This window comes from Anser brachyrhynchus, assembly GCF_964034855.1.
Source record: "Anser brachyrhynchus genome assembly, chromosome: 4".
Taxonomy (NCBI): domain Eukaryota; kingdom Metazoa; phylum Chordata; class Aves; order Anseriformes; family Anatidae; genus Anser; species Anser brachyrhynchus.
Window position 1 is genome coordinate 32804891 of NC_137698.1, and position 24470 is coordinate 32829360.

General features: G+C 43.4%; 1 protein-coding gene and 1 long non-coding RNA gene across 7 annotated transcripts in view; one reads left to right on the forward strand and one right to left on the reverse strand.

Annotated features, from left to right (window-relative positions):
* Nucleotides 1–21684, forward strand: part of LOC308194002 — a 34445-nt gene extending 12761 nt beyond the window's left edge. The window contains exons 5-9 of one of the 3 annotated variants that reach the window (XR_013950171.1): nucleotides 574–3036; nucleotides 3663–3687; nucleotides 7095–7383; nucleotides 9134–17174; nucleotides 18249–21684. This is a non-coding gene — a long non-coding RNA (uncharacterized lncRNA). Of the gene's footprint in view, nucleotides 1–573; nucleotides 3037–3662; nucleotides 3688–7094; nucleotides 7384–9133; nucleotides 17175–18248 lie in introns of those variants that run through there. The other 2 variants (XR_013950172.1, XR_013950173.1) reach the window with 2 other exon arrangements.
* LOC308194001 (uncharacterized protein) overlaps nucleotides 1–24470 on the reverse strand; it is a 143520-nt gene that overhangs the window by 25013 nt on the left and 94037 nt on the right. For 2 of the 4 annotated variants that reach the window (XR_013950164.1, XR_013950165.1), the window contains exons 6-7: nucleotides 17621–17686; nucleotides 16722–16860 (exon numbers count right to left, since the gene is read on the reverse strand). Coding sequence is in view for 1 of the 4 variants with exons in the window: in XM_080589269.1 (XP_080445395.1) it covers nucleotides 22650–22727 (78 nt within the window). In the remaining 3 variants the exon portion in view is untranslated. Of the gene's footprint in view, nucleotides 1–16721; nucleotides 16861–17619; nucleotides 17687–22649; nucleotides 22728–24470 lie in introns of those variants that run through there. The other 2 variants (XR_013950166.1, XM_080589269.1) reach the window with 2 other exon arrangements.

Genomic DNA, 24470 nt, shown 5'->3' on the forward strand with positions numbered 1-24470 from the left:
GCATACTTGTGGCTGAAATTTGGATTTCCCCTGGAGTTCTCTTGGAGTTCTGCTGGCAGCAAAGGATGCCAGGAGTGGAGATGTTTTTCAAGAATCAAATCCAAAGCTTGAAAGGGGTGCTGAAAGGGGAGGGCAAACTGGCCCTTCTGGAGGCATTGCTGAAGGGTTTAAAACTGTTTACACCTCATGTGACACAGCTTTTTTTTCTTTTTTCTTTTTTTTTTTTTTTAAAAAAAAAGGTAGGTTAATTGCTGTAGTGGGGAGTGACATGAAGTACAGCTGTCTGGAGACGCTATTTTACAATTCTCTTTGTATCTCACTACAACTTTCAGTGGTCGTGGGTTGGTTGGTTTGTTTGTTTTTAATGCACAACCCCGTCAGCCTGATGAGTGTCAGTAGGACCTAGTTTTGAGGTTTTGGATGGTTTTATTTTCTAGAGGTATTATTGGTCTACCACTTTTGCAGACCAAGAATAAGGGTTGCATGCTATATGAGGCATAATTCAAGTGATCATTATAAGTGATTTCCCTCCCAGCATGTTGAGAGGGAAAGGTTGTTTCTTTGTGTTAGCAGAGTTGGTCTCCCAGAAGTCACGAATAGAGCTGAGGAGAGGCTTGAGTATGTTCCTTAACACCAAAGTCATACACCTGGGAGCTGTGGGAAACCTACTGGGTCTTCTGGAGAACGGGAAGAGTGGATTCCTCTATGCTGGGTGGACGTCCAAGGAAGGATTGTAGCCATGCATTGCGACCACTCTTGAGGAGGCAGCTGTAGTGCTCTGTTCGATGTTACCAGGCATCTGTAAGCGAGCTAACCATCGGCACTGTGTGTTTGAATGGGGTCCTGATTGCTTGTAGACTTCGTGATTGCTGTTGTGAAAAGCCTTGGCATGCTTACATACTGCCTGTCAGATTTACATGTGTGCCTGCAGACCTATGGGCTGTGCTGAGCTCTCCCAGCAAGGCTGGAATTAATGAAAGGGCATCACTGAATTCAGCGGAGGTAAGCACATGTCAAACCAATGTAAATACTTATCAAATCAGGCCTTGGGTTGCTTTATAAGATGATAGAAATGTTTCAAAACCTCCCTGGTTCTGTAAATCCTGTGCAGGTAAAACTCTGGGATTGGGCTCTCTTTGCTTGCAATTTTGTATGTCTGAGGCACAAAGAATAAGGTCTGGCTCTATGTGATGTACCCAAAGTAATAGCTACAAAAGTAGTAATAGTTAATTTTTGATCCCACCCAGAAGTATGTTCATTTAACTGATAGAGACAACTGATGCCTTATAACTTGACCATCTGCTGTCAACAGACATCTGAGCCTTAGAATTAGGAAAAATAAAAAAAAAAAAAAAAAAGCTTTGCTGATGCTTCATACTTCAGATGGGTTTCATTTCATGTTGCAAAGTTGCCAAGGCCATGGGGAGTGTGGAATGGCTGTAAGATTTAGCATCTTTACACACTTGGAGCAATGTTTGAGGAGAGGAAAGAGTGAGGGGCATAAGCTGGGGACTGGGCTACAGCTGTCTGTTGAGGTCCGAGAAGTGTGTGTGTGCATCATCTGTGAGCTATTAAGCACTCATTGCTTTTGCCATCTAATATCCTTGTTCAGGAATGTACATACTTCAAAATAAATTAGACAGGGATACGGTATCTTGTATCTGTCTTAACTCATCTGTCTCTGCAGAAGGAAATTCCCCACTCCTGGGGTCCAGATCCTCCTGGCTGCCCAGAAGCAGCGACAGCAGCACGTGAAGCCAGCATCCACTATGTGCAGAGGGAGATGACAAGCAGCAAGCACTCGTGTGCACATCAGTGCATGGCTTGCACGGACCCCCTATAGGGTCTGTAAGACCTCCAGCGATCTGGCCTGCTTGCCTGGAAGTTGCCACTGACTTTCAGTGCAGGTGAGGAAGGGGCCTGGGGCACAGCCATCCACGGGTCCCCCAGCGCTGCCCCACAGCAGGGGAAGCCAGCAAAGCATCGCAGCCCCCAGCCAGGGCACCTCAGGGCTGCCCTATCCCACTCCCAGTTAACGCTGATGAGGGATTTCTCAGACATCTACCGGGCTGAAATTATGTTGCTCAGACTAAACATATTAAATGAATTACAGCAAATTAGCCCATGTTCCCTGGTGACTTGAGGCCTGTTAAAAGGCAGTTATGGTAGTTATTAGAGAGTTGCCTTTAGCTACTGCTTTGTTGATTCAATGTTCCTTGCATGCAAAAAAACCCCTCTGATCAGAGGTGGACTCCTCTGTGACAAGCAAGTACTTATTACTGGATGAAAGGGACGAACACACGGCTGCACCACGGACCAGCAGACATGTCCCTGGAGTACCAGGTGAGCTCTTCTGGAGGGGCACTGGAAGCATGGGCGGCTGGTGGGGGTCTCCACAGGACACAGAAGAATCACAGGGTGCTGAAGGAGGCTTTGACGTGGAGGGACCACAGCTGCATTAATACAAGTGGGAGTAAGGCTTTGTAAGCCCTGCTGGAGTGGTTGTGTAAGTCAGTGATCTTCCTCTTGAGCACTCTGGCATCCAAAAATATCCTTCTCACTGGAGAGGAAGCGGGGAAGGGTGAGCTTGGAGAAAACCAACATCTCGGAGCAGTGCTCACCATGGTTTATTATTGCATGTCCTTCAAGGGCTGTGAACATCTACCAGGGTCTGGAAATGCACAGCCGAGTACATGGTCCCAAACCTGACGTTTCCGCATGCTAAACAGGACAAGCCATCAGCAAAATGCCACAGATTTTGAGTCCTATTGTTTACATGCTTTTCCAAAACACTATTTCTTGTGAAATCAGGTTCACCTTGGATTGCTGGAAAATGCACCTTAAGCTGCTCACTCAGTAACTGGAGCCCTGGCGCAGGCTGCCCAGAGAGGCTGTGGAGTGTCCTCCTTGGAGACCTTCAGAAGCCACCTAGACATGTCTTGGGCACCCTGCTCTGGATGGCCCTGCTGGGGTTGGGCCAGATGGACCCAGAGGTCCATATCAACTGTAAACAGTCTGTGACTCTGTAACAGCTAGGTAAGCGACTGCTGGCATTTAACCGTTCGGGTGAAATGAGAACGTGTCTCAGTTCCACTTCCACTGCCAGCAGACCACCTCTCAGGTTGTGCCATCAGTGCTGGTTACAATTGACCAAAGGCTGTTGAGGGTCCTGGTTGCCTTCCTGATCTTGGTCTGTCTCCAGGATAACTGCACAAATTTTACACTACCCTCTGATTTTATGTACTCCCAAGCGCCCTGTGTTTGGCTGGAAATCCTGATGGTCTGGCTCTTCTGGTGGTAACTCTGTGTGTTTCAAGGGTGCGATGTCACAAAAGATGAAAGATGAGCTAATGAGAACAAAATTCGTATCCTTGTCATCTGTGTTTTTTATTTGTCTTCTTGGAAATAAGACACTGTCCTTTCTCCGTGCTTGCTCTTCGCTAATATTAGGCATATGATATGGACTGAATACGTAATTTAATCAAGACTCAGTGTTGCTTGATTAGTGTCATTTGGATCACATTTTGAGGTTATTACCACAAAATGGGCTGGTTTTGATATCTATTAATTTTTTTATGATGATACATGTAATTGTGTTTTTTTTTTTTTCTCTTGTAACTTTAACTAAAGAGAAAGCCTTTTTAATGCAATCATCTAGACAGATTTCCTGAAAAGAAACCTGCAAAGGTAGGTTAATGGAACGTTTCACTACACCTACTAACCCCCCAAAAAATAGCAGTCGTATGTTTCCATTTACAAATATTTAGTGAAAATGCATTATGTGAAATATTTTAGTCAAGCAGTGTAGCTGAGCATTTACCTTCTCATGGTGTGGTGGACCTCAGATGTTTATCGTTTTATTTTTCAGTGTATAGAAATACAGTTGTTAGCGATATAAATTTAGAGCATCACTGAACCAAGACACAGGGATTAAAATAGTTCTCCTGAAGAACAGTGTAATGCTCTAATTGTAAGTGGAAATGGGACTCTGGTCCTAGAAGAAGGGCTCTACAAGTTTGGAAAAGCTGCCTTTGGGCCCTGCATGGGGCTCCTGGGATAAGGAGGACCCGGAAGGTTTCGCTCTGGGCAGCTGGGTTTCTGCTTCATATTATGGTTAATTATACCACGTCCTCATGTGCTCCCTGGGACTCAGACCCCAGGAGTTCAGGTTTCCTCCCCAAACCTCCTATTCCTGGTGCTGCTGCTGAACCCCTGGAGCTCCAAGTTCATTCTGAGAAAATGTTCTGCAGCATCAGGAAGGGTTTGCGGGAAATGAATGTGATCGCTAATGACTCCAGGATTGCATTTCAGCTAAGAACTGTGCGGTTCTATGTCTAGGTTAAGAGCTAATTCAATTTGGGTGGATGTTTGTCCTCAGAACAGCTCACTTCTCCTCAAAATAAGCTCCTCATTCTTCCCTATTCTGAGAAGCTCCATTCAGGTCCCCAGGTCTGGGGGCTGACACAGGAGCATTGTTCAACAGATAACATTTGGCTAATCTGAAATTCCAAAAGAAGGCAAATAGTGAAATAGGTCTGAGCAGAGGTCAGATTTCAGCTTCCTCTGGTGTGTGTATAAAGAGCAGATTCTGTTTCTCACAGTCAGCTAGGATTCTGCTCTGAGCGTGCCACTGGAGTAATTCACAAAATGACAGTGTTTTCCCAAGCCTTCACTCGAATTTATCTTTTGGTGTTTTTTCCCCCCACTTTATTCCTCACATCATTTTATTTCCTATTAAACAAAGTCACAGTGTGGCATAAGCATAATAAACTTTATACCTTACAATCTAAAAAATCAGTGCTATTCCAGCTGAGAGTCTAAGAGTCATAGCATGTGAATGCAGATTATTTTTTTTTCCACTTTATACTTTAAGAGGTTTCCTTTGTGAACCATTTGGGAGCTTTAAGCTGGAAGACTGTCTTACAACCAAACTACATAGATAAACATATGCATTCATGGATATTTCACAAGCCAGAGGCCGTGTCCATCTCTGATGGCTTGGCAGAGAGCACGTCCCTCGTGCAGAGGTCTAATGGTGACAAAATAATGTGTGTTTCTATTGCTGTGCAAGATGGGTTGCAGGCTCAGACACAGTGGGGTTACATACAGCAATGAAAATCCTCTGGGAGGAGGGCTGGAAAAGGCCTCTGGAGGCCCTTTCCCCATCCCAGGCAGGATCACCTGTAACTGATGTGTTTTTGTTCACCTGGCTTTCCTCTAAACTCTCTGGCACTGGGGCCTAAAAAAGTTTCCTGAGCAGTTTATTGCATGACTCTTTACCCTTTCTGTTAAAATACTTTCCTTAGTGAATAGCCTAAGTCGCTGCTGCTGAAGTGACAGCCTGCTCTTTTGTGTCCCACAGAGAAGGGAGTTGATCCCACCCCTCTGGGCAGTGAGCTTTTACAGGCCTCCCCTCTGCCTCCTCTGCTTGGGGTTTCATACCTCTCTGAAATTTTGTTCCTGAAGATTTCACGTGGGTTTTTTTTGGTCAGTATTCAGGACTTCAGACCCCAAGCACTCTGACCAGGAAAGCAGTGCTGCAAAGCAAACCCCTGCTTTCCCACTGCAGCTGCGAGGCTGACATATCCCCATCTCCTAACACTACAGACTGAGCCAAAGAAGTCTCGGGGTGCCAATACCTAGGGAAGGTTTGCAGGTGTCTAGCTGGGTTTCAAGTACACCATGCAACCATGGGTGAGAACTATATCTTTCCAAAATGCAGCGAGAGGATGGGGAGATGCTGAAGTGCAGGAGCAGCAGCGTGGATGGGACCATTTCTGTTGAACTCTGGCTCTTGGTGGAGGGGGGAATGCTGCCTCTCTGTGCCTGCCTCAGCATCTGTCTTGGTGTCTAATGGGGTGTGATGTTATGGAGCCCTAAATGTCTTCTACTCTTCGTTGAAATCCATTTTCTAATCACTCCGGTCTCATGGGATTCAGGCAAGAACCAGTGACAAGAGGGTGGAACAAAAAATATCTCCAATACTCCCCTGGAGAGGTGGTGCTCCTTTGAGGCTCTAAGGGATTAAACTGGAAAATGTTGTGGGTGCAAGCTCTGCAGCTGCTCTGGCAGGAAACCCCAGCAGTGGTTTGCTGTGGGCAGCCCTCTGATCACTGGGGGTCACCAAGGCATTCATCACCATGGCAGGGTCAGTGTCTGGAGGGAGGGAAAATGAAAAGAAGCTCGCCACTCTTAAATATTTTGGGGATGAAAAAGCCACTGATGAAGGCTGCTGAAACCCAGTCTTTTAAACACAGTGATGACCTCGAGTCCCTAGGATTTTAAGCTAATTAAAATAGAACTGGATGGAATTAATATAAATATAGCCTCAAACCAGGCAAAGGAAAAACAAAACCCCATGCAGGCTGATCTGATGAAGATTATGGAATGTAAGTGCCATTCAATTTTCTGGAATACCACATTATTTTTTTATTCTGATGTTAATAGGAAAATATTTTACAGACTCTCTCAATAGGTTATGTTGGATTTCATTCCAGTGTCTCCTTTTGCAATAATGCTAATGGCAAAAGAAATGCACATCAATGTTGTTTTAGCTGCAGTAGAAATGCCAGGGAACTCAGACCTATGCTATGCACTATCACCTCGTCAACTGGTAAATTACTAAATCGAAATTTTATGAAATTACTCAATCAATATTTGTGCAGATGGCTTCCAGGAAAAAGCACTTGTGTCTGTTTAACTCTAGTGCGTAACAGATGGCTACAGACAAGTAATTTCTGTTCAGCCAGGCTCATATTGACATTTTAAGATAGCTTTCTTTAGATGCTTATTAGTTCTTGTAAGCCAGGCACTAAATCGTGCCTTACATATTACAGTTAGAATAAAATTCAGTCATATACAAGGCCTTCAAGCAATGTTATATAGCATGTTACTTGCAGGGAAATTAAGTGCAAATCACCCCTTCAAATTTGTATTTTATTTTAGCTTGTAGCATTTAGTTATTAGAAGTCAGTTATTTGTCTATACTTTCACTGCAATTCTTGAACAAATCGTGGATAAAAGCACTTTGTCTGTTATTACTGACTGACAGATGTGACTCATTCTTCTCTTCTTCTTGCTACTCCAAACACCAGCCTGCCTCTAGGCAGTCCGGGAGGTCTCCAGATCGGCCAGCAAAGAGGAAGCAACCCATGATTCCTCAGACTGGGACTTCCGTTGCTGTCTCAGGTCACAGTGATGGATGCCTCATGAGTGAAAGTGCAAGAAAACCTTTGTGGGGCCACCATCAGCACAGACAGATCCTGCATCTTCTCCAGCCGCAGCAGTTTGCAAGCAAGCCTCCATCTACAGCTCTGCTGCTGCACCCTCAATTTGTGTACCCTGTCCAGGTGTGAACCTCCTCCTCCCCACGTGGCAATGCAGGTAAAGGTGGGAGACTTTCACAAGCCTCCAACCCACACCAATCACTGTTGTCACCTATAGTCCCACTGCACAGAGAGAAGTGAGGTGTGCGATGGGATCCAAATAACATTCCCCGTGTGACTCGAAGCATTTCCACTAGCCTCAGGGTCTGTCCCTTCTCATGCTCAGAAATGAATGTCTCTGCGAGTGTTTATCTCCCATCCTCTCCAGCCTTCCAGGCCAAAATTCTGATTAGCCATGATTGCTAAGACAGAATTTTAGTCTTTTAGTGGCAAAATGTAATTATCTGTTGTTTCACACTTGTTTCTGAAATGTTGTGACCACAAGGGAAAAAAGAGGACAGCACATTTTAGAAATTAGTGACAGTCAGTGAATGTAAATATAATTTCCCAACATATCCCCAAGCACTGCATATCTGACTTCAGTGACTCTTGGACGAGTCCTTAACCTGAATGCATCTTTGTTGGGGTTTGTACGTTAACCGCACACTCTGTAGAGTTTTAATGTGCAAGAATAACATTTCCAGATGCATATTCCACTTTTTGGTATCATCCTGAAAATGGTTATGAAGTGACTTAAACATTCACTTAAAAGTCTTAGCTTTGTGATAAAGAGTTGCTTGTCAGAAAACGCTTATGATATGACTTAGTACAATTAACTGTCCATGGAAGAACTACCATTAAACCCCACAACAGCTGGCATTTCTCACTATCATTGCACCCACCACAGCTGAGACGTTAATGAGCGATGAACAACTTCTCTGCAACATCCCTTCTGTCACTTCTGAGTTATGCTTTTCTTGTGAGGGAGAGGCACACCAAAGTGCTTTTGAAGTATAACTGCCACCTCACAGTAGGGGTGAAGAGCAGTCTCACTGCACTTCTCAGAATGGTAATGCCATTCAGAGGTGTCTGCCATAATCTGGAGTTAGGAGGCTGAGTCCCTGGGGGAGCAGTGGGGCTGGTGTCACAACCAGCACACTTTCGTACGCCAGAGATGCCTTGTGGAAAAAGAAAAAGAAAAAAAAGAAAAAAAAAGTCAGAGTCCAAATATTTTGTTTTGTTTGATGAAAGGATTGTGAAAGAGAAGCTCTCTTGAGCAGCAGATAATTTCACAAGAGTTTCTCATCATCCACAGTGGAAAATGATAACAGTGGAATGCTCAAAATAAGATCAATTTTGTTGACATCTCACACCAGGAAAATTCTTGCAGAATCCTCTAATTATTTCAACATCATGCTAGCACGTTAAACAAACCAAATCCTCATGGAGGTTCATAAACCACATTTCTCCACTGGAGTCCTTGAAGGTACCTCTCTCCTTTAAGGATGAGGCTGACTACAAGAGAACATCCTCCAGTGATGTCCACTTCATCTTCCCTCTCCCCCCTCTCTCCATGTCTGGAAGAGAGCCACAGGATGGGATAAAGACTGAAGTGCAAAGGTTTTATACACATTAATCCAAAATGGAGAACAAATTTAACGTGTGTCTTTGAAGTCATTTTATGTAATTTTATACTTGGATGCTTCATGAGTATATGTAACGCTTTACAGCTAAGCCCCCTAAGATTGCTTTGGCCTTGATGACCTAAGGATACAACTGAGACAAAATTTGCAAGGATGTATTTTTCTAAAATTTAGTTTTCTGTCTCCCCACAAACACTGCCACCTCTGTAGAAATTTTATTAGTCCCTGCTGAGCTCCATTGAGTGCTTCCTCAAGAGCTCTTCCCATCTGCTTTTTCTTACCTAGGCAGCAGACAAGATTCATTAAGCAAATGGGCCCAGCTTTAATGGATTTGATGAAGAGGAACCTTCTATTTTGGATATGGCAATAGCAGCACAAACTATACTGTGAGTACATCACCACTTTCCTTTGCTTAGGGAGCCGGATTCAGAATTTTCTTCCACTTATTTAATCAGGATTTGTCTTTTAAAATAGCATGTTTGTGTCACTAGTCTCTCTTATTTTTAATAGCCCATCTTAGAAGGAGTCTTTGTACACAGAAAAAAGGTCAAAAATATTTAACATGGATGGGGCTTGCAAACTACATGAACTTCAGATTCATTTTCAGATACCCACTGAAAAAAAGGCTTTTATTATACCCCTTGCACAGTTCCATACAAATATTTATACATGGCCCATATTTTAAAAAGCCTTATGCTTGTGCTGAAGAACCTTTCAAAACTAACTGAAGTCGATGCCTCTGGAGAGGTGGCCTGTGTCAGCAGATGCTCAGCTGTATCCCTGCTCAAGCACTTAGGGCACAAGGGGGCTTTGTAGGCTTGTCCCCAGGAGGAGCAGCCCTGCCCCAGAGAGACTGTCTGCTACAAAGCGTCCCAGATTTCTCCATCCAGTGCAGCAGAATAATTGCAACTGGACCATTTTCTGTGCAAGCCGCTTATTTTCCCTCTGAGGCTCCTTTGGCATGTACGTGGTGAGCTTGTGGAGCCAGTGCTTGGCCGCACCAGTGTTTCCCCTGTTTTGGGGCTTGTAGGTGGTTGGAAGGCAATTTCTGAATTTCAGCCCATCAGTGGGCTGCAGAAAAGGAGGAGCAAGCCCATGGGCTGCTTCTAGAACAGCAACACTTAATGCGGGTCAATGACAATTTATGGTCTTTGCTTGCCTTTTATTTTTTTATTTTTTTTTATCAACACTTTGAAAAGGCAGCTGTGGTGTTATTGTCCCATAGAACGTTATTAAAGCCTAGTGGAAGTATTCATTTAGTACTGGCAAGCTGAATATTTCACATAACTGTTACTTTCTCATCATGTAGCATGTTATTAAATGTGTTTTAAAAACCAACTGTGGATCCCATTTTACCAGTGGTATAACACAGATCCTTGCCTGTCCAAGCAAAGCAGCCCACTGCACCAGTCTACTGAGGAGCCATTTATGTGCACAGGGTTCCTGTTGGGCTAACGCTGGCATTTAGACATCAGTGTCCCCCAAGTCCAGGGAATTTCTCAGTTGCCCTTTTTAGAGACTTTTTTTACAGCCTTTTGTGCTAGCAGAGAAGCATTATGGCGCAGCTCAGTGCCAAGGGAAGAGAAGAGCAGAAGGATGGAAGTGACCGCTTCCAGCTCTCCATGCCTCCTCCTAGGGGATTTGGAGGAACCAGCTGCACCACTTCAACCACGCATCTCCAACCCCACATCTCCACATTTTAGGGGTAGATGCTCTGGATTCATTTTCAGCTCAAGCACTGTCAGGTAAAATATTGAGCTTTATCTATTTGAATTGTAGACTCACAGAATAATTTAAGTTGGAAAAGACCCTTAATATTAGCCCAACCTTCAACCTAGCACTACCAAGTCCACCTCTACACCATGTCCCTAAGTGCCACATCGACACATCTCTTAAATAACAGCAGGGATGGTGACTCCACCACGTCCCTGGGCAGTCCATTCCAATGCCTAACCACCCTTTCTGTTCAGAAAGGAAGATCTTCTGCATGAGGAAGATCTCCTGTCCCAGGGGCTTGTTCCAATGCCTGGCTCACGTGGAGTCAGCAGACACACTCTCACCGCACTCACTGCAGGGGATGCCAATGATAGCATTGTTCTCTCTCTACCACAGCCCATTAGGTCATTGGGACTGCAATTCCCAAAACTCCTCACATCAGCAAGAACAAGAGTGTATTTTATTGCCTTGATGAGCAAAGGCGGCCCTTTGGGTTGGGAAATTTGCAGGTGGCTCCACAAAAACAAGACCTTGCGTCTTCACATCAAGCCCTGTACAGCTGGGACCCCATAAACTCCTTCCCCTGAGCAAGTATTAGTGGTGATTCATGCCTGTGGGTATACTGGTAATGTACGTACGGAGGTTTTGCTGAAACTTAAAGGAAGTATGTGCCAAAGAACAAACAACGTATGAGTTGCAATTCACTGGCGGTCATTTTGTGAAAGTTTATAATGAGATAAATGAGGAAAAAAAAGTGTTTCGTTTAATTAATATGGTATAGAGCAGAAAACGTTTTAGGCTGAAAAATGATTGGGTAAGTTGGATGTGTGAAAATGCATGCAGATAAAGGAAAGGTTCGTCTCAGTGCCCTGAACCCCAGCCTGAGGCCCTATTTCTAGGCAGAATCATTTTTCCAAGGCAGAGCAGGCACTGGGATATGTTTCTGCACTGCATTCTGCTAAACAGTCTGTTAACCATCCTGCTAGAAAGGTTGTGCTGTGTGCTGCGCAGAAGAGCACCTGAAACATCTGAATTGGTCTCCCCACCTATTAAATACAAAACTAATCTCAGTAAATCACTACAGAGTCCCCATCCTTCTCCAGGAAATCTGTGGGTGGGGTGGGGGAAATATTCCAGTTTACTCTGTTTTTGCAAACCGGCATCGTAATGATGAGCTACCATCTGCCAGGGCCCCATAGTCCAGCTACCATACCCTGGAAAAGAGTTCCTGAGGAAACATGCCTGTTCCCCTTTAAGTACCATGTAGTGTTGCATACTGCCTGGAGCCTCTTGAAAACTGGACTTTGTGTCCTGCAGGAAATTCCAGTGCAACATTTGGTTTCATCTGCAATTGCAATAAGTTCTCTAAATGTCCATTTCCCACAGAGTGGGGAAATTTCAAGAAAAACATGATAAAAAATGGTCAGAGTGACCGATGACACTGTTACAGTCTGGTCCACAACAGAAGATGGCCCTGATATGGCTTTGCGTGTATCTTCAGATGTATGTGCGGCCGCTGCCTCCGTTGCAGGATCCGCAGTGAGTGGGTAGATGTGGCAGCTGACCGCATTTACAACAAAGCTGCATTTCGGGGCAAGTGCTGGAGGGCACAACGTCTGAGGCTCATCTGGTATGCTCCTGCATTTTTCCCATTTTTGCCACAAAGTGAGTGATGACTTTAATGTTTGTCTTTATAAAGTGAGTAGGAGTTATATTGGCTATACTGTTACTTGGCAGTCTTAATGGCACCACGCTTACAATTAATAAGCAATAACTATCTTGCAGTTCAGCCATAGAATGAAACGGGGAATTTCGGTAGCAGTTACCAAAGAAAACGTTGGCAGTGGGTGCTGTCTTTGGGCTATTTTTGCCTAACCAGACTACTGCGAATAGATTTTTTAAACGGCTCGAGCATATAAGTATTCAAAGCAATGGCAATATATTTTATTAAAAACAGTGCGTTGCTTGGTAGGGCAGAAGGAAATAATGGCTCAAGGGTCTGGGAATGGGAGATGGAACCGTTTACGTCTAAGTCACTCCTTCACATCCAGCCAAGGTCAGCAGTAAACAAGAATCCTATCGTTACCAGCTGGTGGCCCACAGAACGAGAAATAAATTGATAGCCGGTTTCCATTAACGGAGGCAAATATAACAGAAAGAGAACCAGAAGTGGAACTAATTGACACCACTGTTGGCTGTACCTGGGAAGCTGAGGACAGAGCCGTGGTAGAAACCGGACCTCCAGCTCTCGGCACGGCGGGTGGTCCTGGCGGAGCTCAGGTGGCAAAACGTGAGCCACTCTTCATGCTGCCACGGTGCCAAGGCGTCCCACGTCCTGCATGAGCCCAGCAGAGGTGCTGAAACTAGGCACTTCCCCCTGGCAGGGCAAGATCTCCCCTGCCCTGGCCTTCCCAAGGAATTGCACGTGTCCCAACAACACCCGTGCCTGACTGACCTTCAAGGGTATTTCCATAAGCAGCGTCCTCTTCGCCCACCTCCCTTTAATTACACATCCACTTGAAGTAATAAAATTGTAAAGTGTAATGCGTGAGCCCGGACTGAGCTGGCAGCTTTTGTTTATTATTATTTTAATTGTTTGCTTCTTCTGGATTTTCTGGTATAATTAATTTATCTAGCCATAATATTTTAGAAACACAATCAAAAGTCATTTTAATTTGAAGCCAAAAAATACAGACTCATACTATATGAAAGCACAAAAAATGATGACTCTTTTTTTAAACACCACAAGGAGAACGTCAATTTAGCATAATTGCATTAAAGAACAGTCCCCTGAGAGAGAAAAAAAAAAAAAGAGTGAGAAAGGATTTGCCAAAAATAAAAAGACTGCATGGGTCAGTGGTCTCTTGATTACAATGTACACATTACAATATGCATGTGTATATATAAGAACATACATGCTTGTGCATAATCGTATATAAACCAGCATGCTTTAACACTTAGCTCCAAATTTATACTTTACAAAATGATCCTTTCATAGGTATTAAGAGAGCATGAGGTCCAGAACTACAAAAGGAAGTGTGCTGGTTTGTTTTTACTTTTCTCATATGACAGGCCAAATATTGCCTTTCTTGACATTAATATCTGGAAATTTGTTACACAAGTAAGGTAGGGGGAAAAAATTAATAAATGGGACTCATTAAAGGTATTGCCAGAAAAAACTTACTAGATTTGGCCAGGACATTGATTTAATCAACATTTTTTCTTATTGAAAGCAAATGTTCAAGTGCAGTGAATTTGAACTGGCTAACCGGGGAGTTTCAAAAAGCAGAAAATAAATCCGTATAAATCTGCATATATATACCAAATCTTAAATGGAAGCTAGCTCTGTCTGCATATCCTGGAGAAGATCCTGGGGAAAGTAGAAATGAGTAAAATAAGGCAGAATTAAACTTTGATGTCTGCAAAAAGATGCTCTCTGAAGAATGAAATAGCAACTCCCCACTTCTGTTTTTTTGGGCTGTTTTATGGAAGTCTGGCTATGCTGCGTGGATAAAGCTCTTGTGAAATGCTTTTCGCTCTGCTCAACAGGCTTCCCTTCAACAGCTAGAGATGTGTGCTGAGCATCAGTCTATATGGGAACACAAAAAGCTGCTGAAAGATGTTTTGCTGAGAGGGGACCGCTGTGCCTGCCCTTTCTCCTCGGAGAGCTGTGTGTGGAGCTCCTGGTGGCTCCAGCTCCCTCAGATGCCACCTGGAGCATGCAAGTACCTTTGTGCACCTAAATCAGGCCTCATAGGTCTGGGGAGATCTAGCATGCAGTCATCAGCTGGGTGCAGATGCCACCCCTGTCTGTGCCTGCAGGAGGAACCTTCTCCTGGCTTTCTCCACGAGTGTTGGGAGACAGGACCAGTTGACACCATCTTTCATTTGCACACCAGTGCAGGAACGAATAGCAGCATGTAAGATAAGGCAAGCATTCTTGCTCCAGTTCATTTCCTTGCCCTTATATATTCAGCAGCATTTACTCTTCATGCCACATGATGAGTGGCACAACCATGGGTTGAAGCAGATGAAAACACTAAGCAGAAGCTCTGGGAAATGCCACATCTACAAGTAACCCACCGCAAGGCAGCTGTGCAAAGCTAAATGTTTTCCTTACCTCTCTGTGAGTGCAATCTGCACCTTGAGTCAGCTATGCCACAGACAAAGATTTTGTTTTAAGTACAGGAGTCTTAAAAATAGCCTTCACCTCCTGAACCTTTTTCTACAAATGTTCCTCCACTTAGCCACAAGCTGAAGCTAATTTTCACACAACATCTGCTGTAATCAAAACCATCTGTGTGGCTACACATTAAGGACAGAGAATTTATGGCCCACGTTCTTCCCATCCGACACCGGGAAGCTTTTGTGTGCATTGTCTATACATCTGCATTAGCTATATGGCTTTGGGTCCAGACACCCACCCTGTTTCTTTTTCAAAAACACTTTTCTTTTTCTTTTTTTTTTTTTTAAATCAGCAAGGCACACTCATTACCGAGATGCTAAGGAAGGAGCAAGTGATGCCAAGCCAGCTCTAGCAGAGATGCAGACTACTGTGCACAATTAGTTGTTAGGCACTGAAGAGGCCCGTTGCAGCTTTTTGATCATCTGATGTGCTTTAAAAAGGTTCCTCAGCTTGGACCAGATTTCCCTCACTATAGGTAATTAGGAAAGAAAAATAAACGAACGCAGGGCTCCTCTGGCTGCAGAGGAGTACTGTGCTCAACATAACCCCCTCGGCTGTACAAAGCCGGAGGGAGTTGCTAACAGCGCTGACAGTTCAGGGAAGTGATTTATGAAGCTTTTCTTTTGTGAAAAGTTGGCATCTAGACAAACTATACCCCTGCTGCTGCCTGTGTACACCTCTGGCAAGTATAAAATGTGAAAGTATTCTATAAACAGACCATTATGCCCAGCAACTTCTCTTAAAAAACATGATTAGAAACCAAAACAGCTTGATCTGCATTCATTTGATATTTGTATAGGGGATTATGATACGGCAGCAGAATAGCAAGAGACATCTTACCACCTGGTACCACGGAAGATAAGTAAACATTTGTTTACTTAGATAAAAATCTGAAATTCTCCACTGCTGAACATGTATTGCCAAGCTAATCCACTCCATTATACACATTTTTCTTACAGTGTGTTACTTATGTGCAGTTTCTTTGCTGGTCTGCATGCAGCAGTGACCAACCTCAGTCCATGGAGCCCATGCCCTCAGGAGGATCACCCTCACTCCAGGGTGATCTCTGGCTCCAAAACCAGTCTGCAGAGGCTGCTTGTCCAGACATCACCCAGCTGCCTCCTCTGAAAGGCAATGTGGCTCTCTTTTCCCCTATCCATCTCTCTATTGACCACAGAGAGAGCCTGGAGAGAGTTGGCTGTTGGAAATACTCCCTTCCATTTTAGTGTACTCTGCTGCTGCTACAGCTGTTCTTGAGTTTAACTCCAGTTAACTCGAGGGAGCAGCAGCTGTTGGTTTTCATGTGCATTTGTGGGCACCGACCAAGTGCCCAGATGATTTTGGGTATGTGGGGGGGAGAAAGTCCTAGCACATATAGCCACACCAAGCAGTGCCTCACAGGACCAAGCACAGACAAAGGACACCATGCTGTCATCACGGGAACATCACATCAGGTCACAGAAAAATTGTCTTAAGCTTATGTGGTAACTTTCAATCACCATTTTTATTCAGCACCACAGAACAACGCAAAAGTTCCTGCAGTGTTTGTGATCTGATATTACACTGTATTTGTGACACTTTAAAAAGACGGTAATCTATTTTTAAGTAAGAAATTGCTGGGAAGTTTAGTTTAAAACAAAACAAAATGTAAAGAAAAAAACCACAACACCAATACTATATATCTGTATTTAATAGAAGGGATGCAGTTTTCCTTCATAGTCAAAAATAACGTAGTAATAAAGAGTTCTGCATTATCTGAAACCCATTTTCATGTGAGAACAACTGCAGAGGCAGATGAGAAGGAGGAGTGCCATGTTCACCACTAAGCTGTGTCAAGGCTGCTCGTAATTTGGATGAAAAGCAGTAACGAGAGTTTAAGGCAGCTTAAGAATAGGCTAATGTGTTTAACCTACAGATAACTCAATGAAAGCTTTCCAGATCCTGCTGTAATTGTACAATGTGGTTAATCCAGTGCAAGAGACGTCATCTCTGCAGCCTCCTCAGAGGTGTTCCTCTAATCAGTTGAGCTGTTTTCATTAGGGTAAATGGATTGCACCATTGCGATCAGGAATGAATCTACAAATGTTTCTGGTCACGTGAGTTGAATTCCCTGTGGTAAAAGTAATTAAAAAAAAAAAAAAAAAGATAACAATGATCTTGAAGATTCATTAGCATCAAATCCCTCCAACCCTTAAAGAACATGATGTAATATAGCCTTTAAAATATGAGGGGAAAAATTTTCCTCAGCACAAAGGGGGACCGTAAAGAAATACTCTAAAGAAATCTTTGGAGATTTATCTGCGGAGGGCATTGAGAATTTTTTCTTCTTCCATCGCAACGTTTTACTTTCACCAAAATCAGATATGGAGATATGGAGACATGCTCAGCTGGAGAGCTGCAGGAAAAGAAAAATGAGGAATCGAGGTGTGTGTTTTAGATGACATCCACAGTGAGGTACTGTAGTTTCAGTGTGCTGGTTTTGTCAGCTTTGCACCTGTCCTACCTGGGAGGCGGTGCAGACCTGCCCGATCCACACAGGCAAGTTTATTCAAGGCTTAGGAGGTCGCCTCCCTGCCAAAAATCTGGAAAGTTTTTATAATCTACCTATGCCATCACATCAGCTAAATAAACTCTCCTTGCTCTTTCTGGAGTGGTGACTGAATTTATTTGATCTGTTTGGCACCACAGATTAAATACAAAAGTGTGCATTAAAGGAGAAAAATTTTGTTCGGCTATATTTTAGGTGAGATGGTGCAGGGTGAGAGAGAGAGAAAGTCAAATAATCAAGGTGTTACATTAGAAAAAGTAGCCTTTTCCTTGGCACAAAGTAATTGGAAGTAGAGCCAGGAAATTATGATTCTAATACGTACTCTGTCATCTGATTCCCTGTGTGGTCTTGGGCAAGTCCTTTAACCTGCTTGTCTAATTTCTTCAACCTGTAAAATGGGGACAACCAACCACAAAGGAGTTTGATGAGTACTAGCAGATGTTTTCACAGCACATTGAAACACACGTGAGAATCCATGGATGTGCTATTATTACTATTGCACATATATGTGTGTGTGCTATTATCGTTATTACACTTCCCAGGAGTACACCTGATTGAAATGAATTTGAAATTAAGTTTTCATATATAAAATACAAACAACAATCCTCTTTCCACAGTCTACAGTTTTCTTTTATTTATTTTTAATTGAGTTACAAAAATATCCTTACAAAGAATTCTTGCTCTGAAGCTCTCATAGAAATAGCTTGCTGAAATATTTTATCATTAGAAATCTGCTATTTTGACTGGTCCCCCAGGATATGTGGTATGTTTCTGTCTCTCAACTACCTGAGTATGACTTTAAGGATTAAGTTGCTGGAGAAAACTACCAGAAAATTTGAAATTTGTTTAAAATTTGCTCATTCAGGATGAAATTGAGTTTATCCTCCTCAAGGTAGACACTACAGGAAGCTGTGTTATGTCTTTTGGCATTTCTCTCTTCCTTCTGCCAGGTTTGATAAGAAAAGCCACTCCCCAAACGCCTCACAGAAAAGAAGCATGTGAAGACTGTGCACATGGACAGCTAGTATATGAAAAATTCAAACAGGGAGTCAGCAGGAAGATGTGGTAAGAACCTCCTAGCTTTGCTACTTGAATGTTCAGTAGCTTTTACTCCACTGAGATGACACACAGCAGAAAGCATAAATAAAGCAGTTTGGTAACTTGATGTCTATCAAGTATCGTCCTCTGCTCGGTACTTTACTGCTGGTCTGATTTGCAAAGATGTTGACAGTTTCCCAGTCTTCACAGAAATCCACAGGAGCTGAGAAACACTGAGCAGGGATAAAAAGCACCCTTGCCTACGTACCTCCATCTAATAGGGAAACCTAACTCGTGATGCCTCTGTTTGAAATTTCTGCTTTAAATTTGCTTTCAAACATCTGCTATGCTAATTCTAGCGTTAGTACAAATGAACAGACTCAGGGCTTTCTTACTGGCTTGAGACACACTGAAAAGCTCATTTCCAGCAGCCGAGGAAGGGGTTAGGGCTCCTTGCAGTGTGGATGTCAGGGTGTGGCAGTACAAACTCAGGCTAACGGAGCCGATCCCATTCAAACTTCGAGTATTTGCCATCCCCTGGAACAAGTGTTGCATTGGACGTGTTGCACAAGATGCTAGAAGAAAACTGGGACTTCACTGCCACTCTCAAACAAAGAACATATTCATTAGGAAAACCATCTCCTCCGAAGCACTAACCCTGGGTTATGTTTCCTACAGACAGCAAGGGTTTCAAATCGTATCATGTGTTACTCATTTACGTATCACGTTAACTAGTGAAGACAGCAGAAGGCTAATATTACTTCCTACCAGCTCGGGATCTCTCTGCAGCGTATTAGTCACTTCTTCGCTCGGAGGACTTGTGCTGTGCTGTATGGTTGTAGTTAAGGAGCCACCAGACGGTAAAGAGTCAGCACTCTACCTTTTTACACCCAAAGCCCACTCGTTTTTTAAGTAATTGTGTATTTGTGAAAACCTAGCTAAACGAGCAAGAAAGAAGGCTTAATTGAGGAGAGGTACTTGCATGGTACTTGCATGCATCAGTCAAGATGTTCCTGCTGTGGCCCTGTTACAGTGCTGCTTGGCGTGCACAGGGATGGGCCAGAGGTGGACAGAGCTCACAGTGAGATACCCCCAGGGCACAGAACTGTGCACAACCCGTAGGTAAATGCATTTCTCCACTGACCTTGCTAATGCTGCCATGCCTGTACACCTCAGCCTTATACCCACAGGTTGCTTGCTGCAGCTCGATGATCCCTCCTGAGCAAGAAAGAGCCTAACTTTGACTGACTGCTTAACCCCATGACCACTAAAGGAATTTCACTGCCATTTAATAACAGTGGAGCTGCTCAAAGGTCCCTCTGCCCTGTCCTGTGTCAGTGCAACTTAGCATGTGGGAAACAAAGCACTGCTCCAGAGAGCTAGGCCCAGCCACCGCAGAAACCAGTAACAAAATTAAGGAAGGAGGCCTTACAAGGGGACCCACTGATTTCTTTTCCTTCGAGGTCTCTGGAAAGAATTTCACTTATTTCCCTGATGGAAGAGAATTGTCACAAGTAATGGTTTGATCTCTCATGTGGCACAATGTTGGTTTCATTTAAACCACTTAGCAGCCCTGCTTAGGACATCTGTGTAACCATCGCTCCACTGGTGCTCCCAGATCTCCACAGTTCCCATCCTGTTGTGCCAACAAACTGAATGGCCTCTCAGATCCAGAAACAGTGTATTCACAGTGCCTGAAAAACAAGTAATTTCTGTAGCTTGCCAAGTAAACTAGGTTCAAGACCATTGTATTCTAGCAGTGGTTGTAGGGTATACGTCAATGGCTTTTGTTTAATGCAGCTTACTTGGACCATCATGTGGGTGATTGATGCATCAGGAAGTAAGTTTGAGACAGCTGAAGCAGATCCCTGTCTTGGAACCATTCAGATACATGATTAGTCCTGTTTGTTAGAATTTGTGCGTTTCCTTAGGCAGGTAATTTTTTTCAGGATCTTAAGCTAAACCACTACAGAGGGTGAGTTGGTGACTTCACCTGGAGCTCCACGTCACAAGCCATGTGGTGTAGCTGCCTGAATTAGCAAGGAGTGACACAGGTGGACACCCTGGCAAAGTTCTTCAGGGAAGTTTACACAAGCTGTGCCTAAATTACACCTGAGTTAAGACCACTGTTATTAGCCTCTTGTTTTGTCAAGCAAATTATTTCTTTAAAAAATGCTTTTTCTTATAATAATTGGATATCACAATTTTTTGATCATGTCTTTTTTTGATCATGTGTTTTTTTTGTTTTGTTTTGTGTTTTTTTTTTTTCCAACAATAATCTCTTTTCTGTGTTGGGATTTTAAATTAAAACCTTTCGTCTTGTAGTTTTTCCACTTAGCAAGTGGATTATTGCCACTTAAAACAATGAGAAGCAAGCATTATCCCTTGTGTTACAGATTGATTAGAAAAAAAAAAAAAAACACCACAAAAGCAATAGAAGTATGCCATCTTTTGTTTACACATGTGTGCACATCAATGGTTTTCTGGTGTAGGCACATGAGAGGCAGAGCGCTTGGAAGAAATCACCAGCATGATTGATTGCGTTTTCCTGTTCATGGTCATCTGTCTGTGTGACATACACACAGCAGTACATATGGTTATCATAGCACTCCTGACTCTGTGTATTTCACACATATCCATACTAAAATCAAAGCTATAGTTCCTTGTACTTGTTTATTTTGCTGGCATAATATATAGGGAAAGGTGACCCAAAGAAAACATAATGAATAATTCAAGAGAATTCCATTTTCCCTCAAAACTCTGCGAAAACCAGACAAAGTTTTCTGAAGCACAGAAGAGACGGGAGAGCACTGTGGCCACCTGACCTTTTTCCCATGGATGCTGTCTTCTCCATCATCAATCCTTTAACTTCATACCTATTTTTGGAAACCGTTCTCACACTAAATTTCCAAAAGTTGTTTCAACTGGGATAGAATGAATGAAAACTGAATTAGATCCAACATCTTGACTTTTATACTGGTGATATATTTTGAGAAAGGACTATTTAAACCTTTTGTCTTGCAGAGAATGAAGCGCATTGCCGCTGCTACACAACCTGCCCATGAATAACAACTGTCTTCCAAAGCTGCTTTGTTTCTTGCCTCCAGCATTTTTTTTCAGGTTTATATATCTTTTCCCAGTACTGCATAAAGTATTGAAATCACTGTGAGGGATGGTTTTTTGATAATATTTCTGTTCCTATACCGGGAGGAAAAAAAAAAAAAAAAAAAGAAAAGGGGTGGGAAAGAAAATGAGTAAGATTAATCTGGGAATTTTACTGCTTAGTTTTCGGCTTTACACATGGAGTTCTTGTAATTTCCTGAAGTACAACCAAACAAGATTTCTTTTCTATCAGGGCTTTTAGATTTCTTGAAACAGTGGCCTTGTTTTGATACAGGAGCACTCAAACACATATATATTTCTACTACTGATCTTACATCAGTTCATGGACATGTCATTTAGAGAGATCCTCAGTTTCCCAGTGGATTTCATTCAGACTCTGGATAACATAGCACTCCGACAGCATTACGTTCCCCCTGATATTAGAATCTGGTCACTGTCTTCAAAATAGACCTGTCTTTGTTTCTAGTTTTGTGGTTCATTTATCAGAGAACAGAGGATGGAAGATTTCGTGCTCAAGGATCTGTGTGTCCAAATATGTCTATTTTGCCACATTACACATGAAAAGGGAATTGTTCATATCTCCTTTTACATTTTATTTATAATTTAGTTTAAATTAATTTAAAAATAATTTAATTAGAATAATTTAATTTTATTTTTCTATTTATTACTTTTTTAAAAGCTCACTCAAAACTGCTATCAAGAAGCATGCTAGACCAAAACATGTCTCTTGTTTCATATGCAGTATGAAGAATAATAACTATTTTAAGAATAAGACTGATACTTGAACAGAATTCTGTTATACAATACTCCCCTATTGGGGAAAGAAAATAGGACATAACCACAGCCTGGCCACTTACTTTTTCCATTTCTAGTCTCTGCCTGTGTTAGGAACTTAGACAACATTTTGCAGAGAGAACAAAGCGCCAGAGAAGGGAGTAAGAAGAATTTGATGGCTATCTGTCTTTCCAGCTGTGTTTTCTTGTCCGGTAGTCTCCAGCCATTTGTCTCAGCTCTGTCTGGGAGTTCGGTGTCTCCACCCTGCACAAATATTGCTGCTGCGGGTGCATGTTCATAGGTGCAACAGGATGCTCGGTATGATAATAGGGACCTGTCCCACCTCTTTTTCAACATGGTCAGGCCAGAATCTTACCAGAGGCATTTTGGGATGGTTATAAACTTCATATACATACCTTCACTGCACGTGTCCCAATCAGGAGCACCAGCAGCATTGCTTCTCCCAAGCTGTGCAGGCTTTTCTTTGGTTTTCTCTAAAAAAGGGACAAGAGATAATTTTCCCCAGAAAACATGGCTTGAATTCCCAGCCTGACTTTTCCAGATACATAAGTACATGTTTTTCTGTGCTGAAACAACGAATTGTTGGGAGAAGGAAGAAGAACCAGGAGCTTTCACTGAGGGGCTGGGAGAGGAGTCTGTACGGAGCCGTCCCTATCTGCCAGTGGCAGCTTGAAGCTTTGCTGGCACATCAAAATGGAAAGGAGAGCAATCCAAGCTGTGTCTCCCGCTCAGAGTGGATCAACACAAAAATGAGCCCTCCGGCTTCCAGGGGAAGGAAGGACAAAGGGAGCACTGAACCACCTCCCTAACAGGTTGTTGATTTCTGGGGGAAAGCTGTTGTAAAAGCAGAGCTTTGGTCAGAGCAGGGCCAGTCCCACAGCCCTTCCTCCCATTCTTAGACCTCCTTTTTGTCCATGTCCTTTTTCTGTTCCCCTTCCACAATGACTGTAGTGGACATGTTTGCTGGCAAGGGCGTTTGCTAAAGCTGCAAACTGGAAGGGAACATTGCAGACTGAGGAGAGCACAGGGTTTGCTCCCCAAGGCCACAGGAATATGCCACGTGGCTGAACACAACCAAGCAGGTTTGACCAGCAGGCTCTTAGCAAGCTGTTCACCAGCTTTCCGCAGACCACAAACTGCTTGCAGACAGTGAGAGGGGGTGGATTGTCAGTTGGTAATATGAAGCGCACGCATTTCTTGGAAATGCCAAAAGAAAGCACTTGTTTTCCTTCAAAACGTATTTCTGCACTTCGTGCACCTTCTGCTAAGATGTATGGCTGCAAAGAGCCTTCCTCCTCCTTGTGATCTGCAGGAGGGTTAGAAACCACTGTTTTGCTTGCATTAAAGTCTCATCTGCCTCCTCAGGGAGTGCGGAGCAGCCTCACATCCATGTGGCACAGCAGCTCCTGCGCTGCCTGCCCTGCACCAGCCCACGGAGTGGCACCAGGCCGGAGGACGCTCTTCCTGGGTGGTGGCAGGAGGATGCGCTGCCCTCACATGCCGGGGGGCTTGGGGAGCAGGCAGCTCGCATCGAGTCACCCATTCATCTGGACAAATTCCCGTCTACTTGGGAAGCTCACAAGGAAACAAGGGAAAGAAAGGAAATTGCCGGATAAAGCCTTCCACTCAGACGGTTCTCCCAGCCCCAGCCGTAACCTTCTCCCACCCAGAATTTACTGCTGTAACCGAAATGTCCCTGGCAAAGCTGTGGGTATGGTGTGTGAGAGAAAAGTTAGCCCTGTCCTGCAAAGGGGAGGGTGAGCCCGTGGGCCCGCAACAGGGCCTGTATCATGTCTGCAGCGCAGACAAGGCCTGCTTTGAGGCCTCTGTCTTTCAAGACGGTCTGATAGGAAAAAGGTCCCACAGAACCTGTCTTACACCAACCAAGGAAAACACCCATAATTAAATTAAGGCACTTTTTGTTTTTATATCAGTACAATTTATAATGATACCAGTTTGACAGTTTCTAGGCACGGATATAAGCTTCATATTTTTCCTGGATGTAGCACATTGTTTTCTCAGCCAAAAAACCACGCTAGGGAGACACTTGGGCACTGAGCAATGCTCCAGGCCATCTTCCTTGGTAATGAGAAGGGGTGGTATCTGCTCTTAAATTGTATTTCTATCTAATTAAATTCAGCAAGAGTGCCTTCTTTAACCAAAGCCAGTCACATGAAAGAATTTGGACCAGGGAACGCTGATATCTGATACAAAAG